Source organism: Prosopis cineraria, unplaced genomic scaffold (assembly GCF_029017545.1).
Source record: "Prosopis cineraria cultivar Desert tree isolate PC_DT_omini unplaced genomic scaffold, ASM2901754v1 PC14, whole genome shotgun sequence".
Lineage (NCBI taxonomy): Eukaryota > Viridiplantae > Streptophyta > Magnoliopsida > Fabales > Fabaceae > Prosopis > Prosopis cineraria.
Window position 1 is genome coordinate 8,162,668 of NW_026555345.1, and position 12,634 is coordinate 8,175,301.

The 12,634-nt window shown below is 28.1% G+C and overlaps 1 protein-coding gene across 1 annotated transcript; it reads left to right on the forward strand.

Moving 5' to 3' along the window:
• Nucleotides 1-8,572: 8,572 nt before the first annotated feature.
• On the forward strand, nucleotides 8,573-12,104 carry LOC129293924 (glucan endo-1,3-beta-glucosidase-like). Its single transcript, XM_054932049.1, has 4 exons — nucleotides 8,573-9,050; nucleotides 9,280-9,858; nucleotides 10,880-11,180; nucleotides 11,823-12,104. Exons 1-4 carry the CDS (start codon nucleotides 8,598-8,600, stop codon nucleotides 11,843-11,845), a joined length of 1,356 nt encoding a protein of 451 aa, XP_054788024.1. The 5' UTR covers nucleotides 8,573-8,597; the 3' UTR covers nucleotides 11,846-12,104.
• Nucleotides 12,105-12,634: the final 530 nt, after the last annotated feature.

A 12,634-nucleotide genomic window follows, 5' to 3' on the forward strand; every position in this document is an offset into this window, starting at 1 on the left:
ATAATTTTCTTTTCAAATGTGAGTCTGTAAGCTCTTGGTGTTAAAAATGCTACTAAATATTTGTGTAATAATAAGTTTTCAAGTCCTAAACATAACCTAGCTTTGATGCTATTTGTTAAAATAGGAGAGAGAATGAATGTGCAAGAATAATAGAAGTACGTCATATCTTAATTTAAAACCTAAAGTTTCAAATTTACAAGTCATTCTTTTGTGTTTTATATATTTTATTAAGCTCATTTTTATTTGATGTGAAAATTCTCACATTATCTTAAATCCACCCATACTTGAACATTCTAATAACATTTATTGATAGTTTTTTCATAGTTAACGGGTTTTCTTCTTTAACTTTTTTTTGTTTCTAATTTATTATATTATAAAGTGTTCTTTCTGAGAAAATACACCAAAAGTTATATTGGACATTCAATATATTTTTAATATTATTTTTATATCAGTTAGAAAAGATTCTGTCTATATACAAAACATAACCAATAGTATTTTTGTGAATAAAATTTTCATTGTTAAACTTTTTAGATATCAATTATTACAACAACTGATCTTAAAAGTTAAACTTACTTTAATGATTATAAAGAAAATTGTGGATTAAAACTTTTGCTACAATCATTGATGATCATGGACTTTTGATTGATAATTTCAATCTAGTGCAGTTCTCCCTACACTTAGTTAAACAAAAATAGAAAAAGAATTCTTTGTGCAGAAGACTTAAACATGTAGGTGTTAATGATTTACTGCAGTTTAATTGATGTTATTACTCAAGGAAACTGGATTATGTGCACTGACAGTAGGGATTAGGGAAGTGATGATGCAGTTTGGGAAAGAATTGATAGGTTTTTTCCTTCCTTTTCTATGGCAAATTGGTAAATACTGTTTCATCATTTCCATGTTTCTTCTTCATTTCTTTTTCTTGAAATGATATTTTTATCACTGAATCTAGCTAGCTTGCTTGTCTCTGAAATTTTGTGTTTATATTCCTTCGATACTTTGATATTGGTTATTAGCACATTCCAACATTGTCAAACTCAATTAAAAAATTTTTAAAAATATTTTCTATTTTCAAGACAAATTCAAATCTAAAACTTTGTACTTAACCCATCAAAACTACTTTCATTAAGACCCCCAATTGTTGGTGGCGGGTTGATGGTTCCTTGAGTTATTAAATCTTACACTTTCTCCATTTAGTATCATAAGATACTTCTTTTTTTTTTTCAAAATATTACATTAAAAAATATAAAGCATTTTAAATCTTTTAACATGTAGTTAATATTATTTTTTTCAAAAATTCCCTTGATTGGGACTGTAATTAATGAGGTTTTTCAATTAAAAGTTAAAATAACCTATTAAATAAGAATAAATATGAAAAGATTGAGTAATTTTAAATGTTATTAATTAACTTATTTATAGTTTAAATTAGTTAAAAATGTCTTATTGTCTTATAACACTAAACATATGAATAAAAGTTTCGTATTATTGAAAGGAGGCTTAGAAATTAGAACACAGGTAGAAGATTCATAAAATCACATCTTAATTTTTTTTTTTTGGTAGAAATTCACATCTTATTCTTGAGAAGGATTACATGGTCTGCAAGACAATATTCCGATAATGGTGGCTTCTAATTATGAAAAAGTGATTAGACATCCAAGTTAGATTCTTCCTATAATTGCCCGGAATCACTTTGGGCTCAAAAGGCCACACAATCATGGTTGATTGATTGATGATGTCTGCTTTACCGTAGTTAACTAATTATTAAGGTAGTGTTTAGGAGTTGTTTTAGATGAAATGGAATAAAGTAGGATAGTTAAAAGTTTTATATTTGTGAGATTTTTTTTAAAAGGAAATGGAATGATTTAAGATTGTCTATAATGCCATTTTCAGCCATCCTAAATCCATTTTTTCTAGAGGGGTCAAGGATGCAATGATAATATAAATAAAAGAGAATTTTAGTTAAGCACTATTGTAGGGACTTAAGTTTTGGTGGGTCTAGAAAATTTTAAAATTTTAGTTCAATTCAAGAAAGTAAAGTCAAACTAATTATAATTATGAAAGAACTAAAATATCCTTCACTTATTATGTTAAATCACTAGTTGTTAATTTTTTTTATTGTACTTATTAATTTACTAATATCACTTGTAAATTATATCCGTTTGTCAGACAATCAATAGTATCAATTATTAAATTGCTACTTTCATTTATTAATTTACTTATATCAGTTATAAATTACAAGATTTGTCAATAATTTATAATTAACATTAATAAATTATGAGACCTGTCAATAATTTACGATTGATATTAGTAAATTATTAAGTAAAGTTAGCAATTTAATAATTAATGTTGGTGCTTATGATTAAACAACTGATATCAAGGCTTATATAATTATTAATATATCAACTCATGTAATTTGCAACTCATATTCATAAATTAACAAGTGGAGTAAAAATTAACAACTAGTGATTTTGTATAACAAGTAAAGGGTATTTTGATATTTTTATTACTAAAATTCTTTTGCAATTTCTCCCCTAAACTGAATTAAAATTTAAAAAAATTTTCGGACCCACTGATAATTAAGTTTTTACTGTGATTCTTAACTAAAATTCTCCCTATAAATAACATTATTACAAAATTATATTAATCTCTCTCACTTCCTCTCACTCCTTCATTCTCTCTCACCCTAAAATTAAAAATATAATTATATTTAATTCAAATATATTAATTCTATAATTATTCTTGAATAATGATTAAATAAAATCATTTATTCATCTAATAAAACTCTTAAATAATAAAATGTTCCACTTCCTCTCACTTTACCCTATTTCATTCTATTAATGATAATTCATTTTTACTTCATCATATAAAACATACAAAGTCTTGTGACTAATGAAAATCACACTTATATTAATTAATGGTTTAAACGGTACGAACATGATCTTCTTGTTTTGGCATACACATATTAATACTATGGCTTTTAACTTAGAAAAAAATAATAAAAAAGTTCTCCTAAAATATACTAATAATAATAAGATCTTGTGAAATATGATAATTTTTTTAAATCTCTTGAGACCTTTATGACATTAATGTTGGCCCAAATTTAAAAGAAAAAAAAAAGAAATGGATTAATGACTAAAAAATTTGAAGAGTGGAATTTATCATTTGTTATCTTCTAATAAAACTCCTAAAAAATTTGGACTTTAGTAATTAAAAATTTTTCAAGAAAAGTTATAATTACTTATCTAATTTTAGTTATTGTTGAAAGAAAAGTAATAAATATCCAAACCAAAATATTCACCAATATTTTAAATTAGTGTCATTATAGTTATTTCACAAAAAATATTAATATTAGAAATGTTTTAGAAAAAAGAATTATCATATTTTATGAAATCTCATTATTATTTATACATTTTAAAGGTATTTTTCTGTCATTTTTTGCATCATTACTTTATATATATGTTCATTGTATTCTGGTTCTATAAATTGAAACTATAATAAAAAAACCAATGAAGAGAATATTGAGTAAAATTGAATTATTTAAAAAAATTATTTTTATATTCATAGGTACTTAAATTTCAAAAGATTAATAAAACAATGAGTAAAATTTAAGATTTTAGTTTTTTTTACACTACGTGTCAATCATATTCAAAATACAATCTAACATAGAACATTGACTATTAACATTTTTTTAATAAAAATTTAAATATTAATTTATCAAATTATAAGATGTTTAGTCTTGTTTATTAGATGTGAACTTATAAATAATACTTTCACCATCTTTAATTATAAAGTACTTTTAAAAAAATTTTTTTATTTTAAAATATAAGAAACTTTAAATAAATTAAAATTTTATTAAATACTCTAATTTTAATATTATTTTTTTTATAATTAATTTCCATCTTCTTTTTTTATTATATTAAATGATGAGTATTTTAAAAATTTTCTATTTTTATTTTAAAAAATATAATATTTTTAGGTGTATTTAATAAAATTTATTAATATATAAAATTTTATTTAAAATTATCTTAACATTTGAAACGAGGGAATATTACAAAAATTTGGGAAACAAGTATAGGGAAAATTTGATTGGCTTTTAAAAAAATAAATAAATAAAAGAAAACAAAGAAAAAAAAGTGGAAGTTTGGGAACAAGGAAGCCCAGCCCAAAAAGGATCTGAGGACGCAGGAGACAGAGAAAAGTAACACGTGAAAGGCGCAATAATTGACGTAAGGCTAAGCTGTCATTATCTTCTGCCCGGAACCGCGTTGCGTCCATTTCAATAACCGGCAACAACACGTGCCGTGCTCCGACCTCGCATCAAACTCATCTCTCTTTCATTTTCTGCCAGCCTCATCACTATAATAATGCTAACCTGGGAAATGTATATATTAAAAAAATTAAAATTCTTAAAGAAATTCTGTAAATTACTTACTGCTACAATTTCATTTATGTATTACTCCCAACATTTTTATTTAAATTTACAAAAAAAATTAAAATTTATTAACTCTATTTAAAAAGTTAAATAGAATTTTTACTTTGTTTGAATTAAATATATTATTAAAAAGTTTTCTACTTGCATACATCAACATTAAATAGGGGTTAAAGGGGAAAAAAACAAAAGTACTCCCTCCCCCTTCTAAATTATAACATATTTTTAATCAAAATCTCACATATAAATACATTTTATTAAATACACTCAATAATTTTATTTTTTCAAAACAAAAATATAAACTTCTAAAAATATTCATAATTTAATATACTGAAAAGAGAAAAGATATAAATTAATTATAGAGAGTGAAAAGGTAATATTAAAATTAATACATTTAATGAAATTTTAATCTATTTAAAGTGTCTTATATTTTAGGACGTAATTTTTTTTAAAAAAAATATCTTACAATTTGAGATGGAGAAAATATTAATTAATTAATAGAGTGTCTCATGAAAAGAATAGCTAAACTCTTATTTCAAATAGCTAGTCAAATAAATATGACAAGAAAGAGTATTTTGATTTATTTGTGCCACGAAATTATTTTGTTTTGGCCATGCACAACACAAAGTGTAAATTTACACCTTAGATAGTTATATAAGTGTCAATAGAGCGTACTGTCGAGTTAGGGGTCAAGAAGGGACACCGCGAAAATGGGGAATTCTAATGAAAAAGATAAAAAAAATGGAAGAAGAATTGGTAAGATCGGAACAGATACAGGTAAGCCGGGACGGAGCTCCATGAATACTCTTAGATAAATTATTATCCTTTAAGGATTATCAATATAAAAGCAAACATGCAGCGGTACTTTTTTGAAGAGTAAACTGTTTATAGTTCTTGAATAAATGAGTACTAAAATATTGACGAATTTCAGGAGATAAAATAAAACACACTGATTTCAAAGAAACATTAAGGGAGAATGACGTTGAAAGCTATAAAAAAAAATTATTTCAACAAGGATCTATTAATTTTATATTGAATATTATGTTATAAAAATACAAATATGTTATTATGAAAAGCTGAACTTTAAATTATATTTTTTGTTAAAGTCTTTTTAAACATTTAATAAGCTAAGGTTTAGCTTTTTATAACAGCATCATATTCTATGCAGAATTGATAAACTTTTATTTTCATAATTTTTATTTGGACCTTTAATGTTATTCTTTCAAAAATTAGGGAGAAATAAATAGGAAGAATTTTTTTAGGAATATAAAAAATAAAAAAATTTAGACTTGTGTAAAGAGAACATGGTGTACTATAATATGCTTTGATTGTGGGAAAGGAGAAGCGTTTGGAGCACACAAGAGGGCATGGAAGTTCCAAACGGATACGCCAACGGCTTTTGACTCTCCCTGACGACACTTTGGATGCCACCCGTTGAATCTGATTCCCTTCTCTTTTCCCATCTCCTCGGGCCCCACCTCCACCTTGTTCCTTCCTTCTTTGAATCTTTCCCTTTCCTTTCCAAATTCAAATCCTGTCCTCCTAGGTTTTCCAACCCATCCCATTCTCTCCTTGGATTCTTGACCAACCATTTTTTACCCCCATCTTATTTTTCCTATCCTACTAATCAAGATTTGTATGATCCTTAAGTAGGACACATTTATTTGGTCAAAAAAAAAAGTAGGACACATTTAATTCTTTTACCCTTCATCTGTATGATTAGAATAGAAAAAAGAAAAGAATACTCATAGAAAAAACTTATACAAAAAATATTCTTCTCATACTAATTTATAAAACATTTTAGAAGTGATTTAATATTTTAAAATATAAAGTATTTTGATAAAATTAATGTTTCATCTATTACACTTGTCCTAGGATTAGTTTTCTCTCATTATTACTCCCTTCGTTTAAAAATATAAGACATTTTTAACTGAATCTTGCCCTCAATAAAGTAGTTATCTATTTTCAAATTAATTCTATCTTTTCATATTCACCCCTATTAAACATCATATAATAAATATAAAGGTATTTTGAAAAAATGATAATGATTACATCTCGAAAGATTGAAAAATATCTCGTATTTTTAATTAAATCTTACTACAATAAAGTAGTTTCTTATATTTAAATTAATTATATTTTTTCATATTTACTTCTATTTAATTAGGTGTTTCACTCCAAAAAAATAAAGTAATCTATTTAATAGAGGTACTTTAAAAAAAATGTAATAATTACATCTTGAAAGACTAAAAATGTCTTAAATTTTTTAACATTTAATCTCTTAAAAAATGCTTTATATTTTTAAACAGAATGAGTACTTTTTTTTACTATTTTTTTTCTTTCTAGGGTTCTTTTATTCTTATTTGCCTTTTATTTTTTTCCTTCATCAAAATCAAAGCCTGAATTATTGCATTGGATTAATCTTACATAGAAACGAAATTGTGCTATAACATGTTTAAACATGAAAATATTTGATTTTAGATTGGATGACAATATTAGATGCCAATTAGCTATATTAAAAAGAAGATTGAGCTCTCTATATGGCATAAAATGATAAGTACATTATAATATTTATAATTTATAAATAATATAGTTTATTATAAATGGCTTGTTAGTACAAGTTCTAAGATGAGCTATGGACTATGAATAATATAGTATGTTATAAATTTTATATTATAAATAGATGTACTAGCTAATTGTGATTAGGTTAAGTAGAAAGAACTTTGATTATTCTTGTAAACGAAAAAACCACATTAGGGGAGATACCATTAATCATATTTGATAATACTTAAACCTAATATATAATAATACTAAATATTAAAAAATTACATAAAAATTATATAAAAATAATAAATATATATTCACCCATTTTCAAATATAAGAAAAATTATTCATATATTTTTTGTTTTATTTATAAGAAAAATTATAAATTTCAAAAAGCATTCATCACATTTTTTTTTCAAGTTGTTTCTTATAAAGTCAGTCAGTGTTTAATTTTATTAGACAAATTTATTTAATTAATTACACGGATAATTTAGTATAATTTTTTAACTTTTAATACAATTATTATAATTAATTAAAATTTTCAAGTTGTATGAATTAGTTATTTTTTATATTTAAAAATAAAGAAAATAAACTATAGGTTCATGACCACTCAACCCTATGATTAAAATTGATATGTCTCCATGAACTTTAATGCATGCCATGGAGAATGAAAACATTATAAAAATTCTCTTACCACCATCTTATTCTTAAATGAACCCTTGTTGAATTATGAATTAATAAACTATTTTTTTAATATTAGAACATTAAAACGAATCAAAGAAATTTTATTTTATTTTTTAACAAGAGAGAGATTATATTAATAAAAAATGAGCATACAAAATCAAAGGCTCAAAATTTAACAATAAAAATAGATATAGAATAAGACAGTTTGTGGTTGGCAACTCATGCTGGTCAAGTAAATTTTCAATTTCAAGTGAATTAAATTTATCCCTAACATTTCTTTAATTGGTGTGTTCTAACAGTAATGACAAAATTTATATATTATTTGTGTTGATTTTGAATTTATTGTTATTGTCTGTGGCTTACTCTCTCTATTAAAAAATATAAAATATTTTTTAAAATATTAGATATTAAAAACATGTACAATATTTTTAATCTTTTAAAATATAATCATTATATATTTTTTAAAATATTATTATTAAATAAATTATTTTATATTTATTATAGATGAAATACCTATAAATAGGAGTAAATAAAAAAATAATTTAAAAATAAATAATTATTTTATTAAAATAAAATTTAATTAAAAATATTTTATTTTTTTGAGTGGATGATATGTTTAGGTGTACTGATATGTTTAGTTAAATGAACTAAAAAACTCTCAACGGATAAAATCAAATACCCTCCGTTTCAACTTTCAAAGTTCAAACTAATAATGAGTAATGACAACAACAACCAAATAGACAAATCTGGTCAACAAATAGACCCTCGTGACAGTGATATAGGCTGGCTGCCACGCCACCATCTATCGTATTTTTTTTTTTCACCATAATAAAAAAAAAACGCGATTCTATTTTAATTTTAATTTTATATTTATATTTTAAATTCTGCTTTTGCTATATATTCCCTTTTGCGCGTTAGCCTCGGCAAAGACAAACCAGAAATCATGGCTACTTCGTCCCCTATCTCAGCTGTCTTCTTCATCTTCCTCCTCCACCTCACTACCACCGTCTCTTCCATCGGCGTCAACTATGGCACCGTCGGAGACAACCTTCCGTCACCTGAAGCGGTGGCGAATTTCCTCAAGACCAAGACCACCATCGACAGTGTTAAGATCTTCGATATGAGCCCTCAAATCCTGCAAGCCTTCGCCGGAAGTGGCATCTCCGTCACCGTCACAGCACCTAACGGAGACATTGCGTCGCTAACCAACCTAGATTCGGCTCGCCAGTGGGTCGTTTCACACATTAAGCCCTTCCACCCTCGAACTCAAATCAAGTACATCCTCGTTGGCAGCGAAGTACTCCATTGGACCGATTGGAACACCATCAAGCTTCTCGTCCCCGCCATGAGAACCCTCCACAGAGCTCTGAACGTCGAGGGAATCAGGGACATCAAGGTATTCAAAATCTGCTATCCCCCCTTTTACTGCTCAAATCCCCCCTTTGCCGTTCTAATTTCATTCACATTTCACTTTAGTCCCTCTAACCTGGAGAACCTAACCAAATCTCCGTCTGTTTTTCAAAACGATTCAATTTTTCTTTACTGATCTTATGATTTTTTTGTATTGAATCATTATAAGAAAGTAACCATAAAGCTCATTGATGTGATCTTTTGAAAAATTTCAGGTCACAACGGCACATTCTTTAGCCATAATGCACTCATCTATTCCACCAAGCGCCGGCCGGTTCAGATATGGATTTGCACGATATGTGTTCGGGCCAATGTTGAAATTCTTGAGGGAAACTAAAGCTCCATTTATGGTGAACCCGTACCCATACTTCGGATACAACCCGAAAAACTCAAATTTTGCTTTGTTCAGGCCAAACCGTGGCTTGTTCGACCGGACAACTGGGCTAACCTACACGAACCAGTTTGACGCGCTCATGGACGCGGTTTACTCCGCCATGAAGGCCATTGGGTTCGCCGATGTCGAGATCGCTGTCGGTGAGACGGGTTGGCCGACGAACTGTGATGGATGGGAAGCTTGTAGTGTGGCCAATGCGGCGTCGTATAACAGCCAGCTGGTGAGGCACGTGGAGTCCGGCAAGGGGACGCCGTTGATGCCGAACCGCCGGTTCGACACTTACATCTTCGCCTTGTTTAATGAGAACCAAAAACCCGGTCCGACCGCCGAAAGGAACTGGGGGCTGTTCCAACCCGATTTTACCCCGGTCTATGACTCCGGGATCTTGCGCGACGGACAGGTTAAATATTTTATTTTTTGAAATTTGGAAAATAATTAAAGTGTCGCATTGTTGTCGTTTTTTGCTTTGAAAGTTTTCCTATGCTCTCTTTTGACCTGGATTCTTGGGGGCGGGAAATTCATAAAAACCATGATGGACCATTATTTATTTTCTTCAGATTCTTGAGTTTTTATTTGAAAATGAAGCCATAGTGCTGCATGTTACCTATTCCGTATTTTTATAATTTTATTTTATTTCCGATTTCTGATACTCAACTTTTTCTTTATACTCACTTTTTCTATCTTTCTTTCTTTTTTAAATAAGATATCTAATTTAATTTAATTATTTTACCCTTTACAGCAAACATCACATCCAAGGTCTTTTTAACGTCTTGAACAAAAAGATTGTCCGTGTTCTTCATTGTATACTCACATGCGCTTCTGTCCTATTTTGTCATCTTTGTTTGTAGATTCCAGCTTTTTCTATGGTAATATAATATATTAACCTCAAGGAATACTCGTAAGAAAAACTCAAGCAATGCTTGTTTTGACTCGTGTTCTTATGTCATAATTACAGCTTTACAAGTGTACATCTTTCATCCGAATGCTTATTCTTTTATGTGGTTGATGTCAACAAGCAATAATTAAAGATACTATAATATTTTTTTTATTATCAACTTCGTAAACCTATTTAATAACAGGATGCTTTCATTGAAATGAAAAGTCACTTTTCAGGTTGACAGAAGAACCTTCAAGAGTGACAGGTGGTAAAGTGTGATACTGCATTTATGTTCATACCATTTATCCGTAAGGTGTCAAATTCTTGGATTGTGATAGCAAGGGTGCATGTTGACTTTCAAAGTCGATGATTACGGATTTGCTTTATTTTTTAATCTATAATTTATAATATTATTCATTTTTTAGGTTAAATTATGTAATTTCTTTTCAAACTCCTGTGAATTCATGGATTGTGAATGATGCAGATTTTGTGTGTCATCTTGGTTTGAGGTTAATGATTTCCTTTTTTAATTATAATAATGCAGTCTGTACCAGTGGCTCAAAATCCAGGCCAAAGCCCAAGCCCAAAAGGCCCAAGTGGAGGAGGGCAGAAATGGTGCGTGCCGAAGCCTGAAGCAAGCAATCAGGCCCTACAAGCCAACATAGACTATGTGTGCAGCCAGGGAGTGGACTGTAAGCCCATTCAGCCCGGTGGAGTATGCTATGACCCAAACAACGTGAGGCAGCAGGCCACCTACGCCATGAACGCCTATTATCAGGCCAAGGGTCGCCATGATTTCGACTGCTACTTCTCTAACTCTGGTCTCATTGCTTCCTCTAATCCCAGTAAGTAGCTTCATCTCGTATCATTATTAATGTAATTGTACTGTTTAATTTATAAGCCATGACTAGCATGACCCGTTCATCACATGTAATGTAATAATATCATGCCATATTCATATGTTTTTAATTTGTCTATATACATATGAGATTTGATAGAGTTTTGCATTAGTTGTTGAAGGCTTGACACAATCTTCCTCTTTTATCTGGGCTTTTAAACTATAGCCTATTTTTAGGATAAGGCTTGTTACCGTTACTATCATGTCTTTTACAAGGAGTAATTTTGAGAAGGTGAAGCTTGTGAATTTCTTATAATTTTTTTAAGACATTTATATTTTTTTTTTAGATTGAGGAACATTTTAAATTTGTTACAAAAGGTGCTGTTGTCTTATTGTAATTGTATGATGATTTTTTTACTTGGTTTTGAAATCTATATGTCTAACATGATTTGTGCATTGGTCATACTTCTGTTTATTGTTTTTTCCTTTCTGTATCGATTTTTGACATCTCATTTTTTGAAGCTCTTATTATTCATGATTGAACTTGAAAAAATCAGCAAGTTGAAATCAGTCAAACATGAGTAGCTGTATAACTTTTTTATTTTTTAAATAATTGACAAGGATTTTTATATATGGGTGTTATTCACAGGTCATGGACAATGTAGAATGTAAGAGTGTGAATTTCAAAAGAAGAGACCAAGGAGGCAAGGACTTTCAATTCCCAGATATTCGACAGAGCACAAGGAGGGACTATATTATATTATTATTAGTTGACTTATCACCATGATGTATTCATTTATTACTATCATTATTACTATTATTGGGTTATGTAAATGTTTCCTTAACGAATGTTAACCTAGACGTCATCACGTGTCATTAAGACTGCGCTATGTTTGTGAAATATTAGGGACGTTATCCTGTTTCTGGTTAAGTTTATCTTTTGATCAGAATGCTTCTCTTGAATGGTCATGAATTGCTCTCCAAAAGCTACATGTCGATGATTGATAATTCTTAATATTTTGTGAAATATTAAGAACAACATACAAAAGGTTTAACTTGCTAATTTCGGTTTGTCGATTATATCATTTTGGACCATTTTGAATCGGATGATTTTGACAAAATTGAAGTTGATCTAGAAACCAAAATGGATCTTTAAATAACATTTTTTATTTAATTTTAAAATACTAATGTCAACTTTTTCTTTTTGGGATTTTTATACTAAAATTTTGAGTGTATGATTTATTTATTGACATTATACAAATTAAGCTGTAGAGAAATTTGAAAAATTATTTGATTTGCAAGACAAGTAGGGTAAATAAAAAATATATATTTAAAAAGAGAAATTAAAACTTAATATGTTATTTTTAATGATTTATTTATGTATAAATGTACAAAAAAATATTTATATTATCATGTCACATGTTAAACTTCAAACTAATTAAACTGAGAATTGTGATTCAT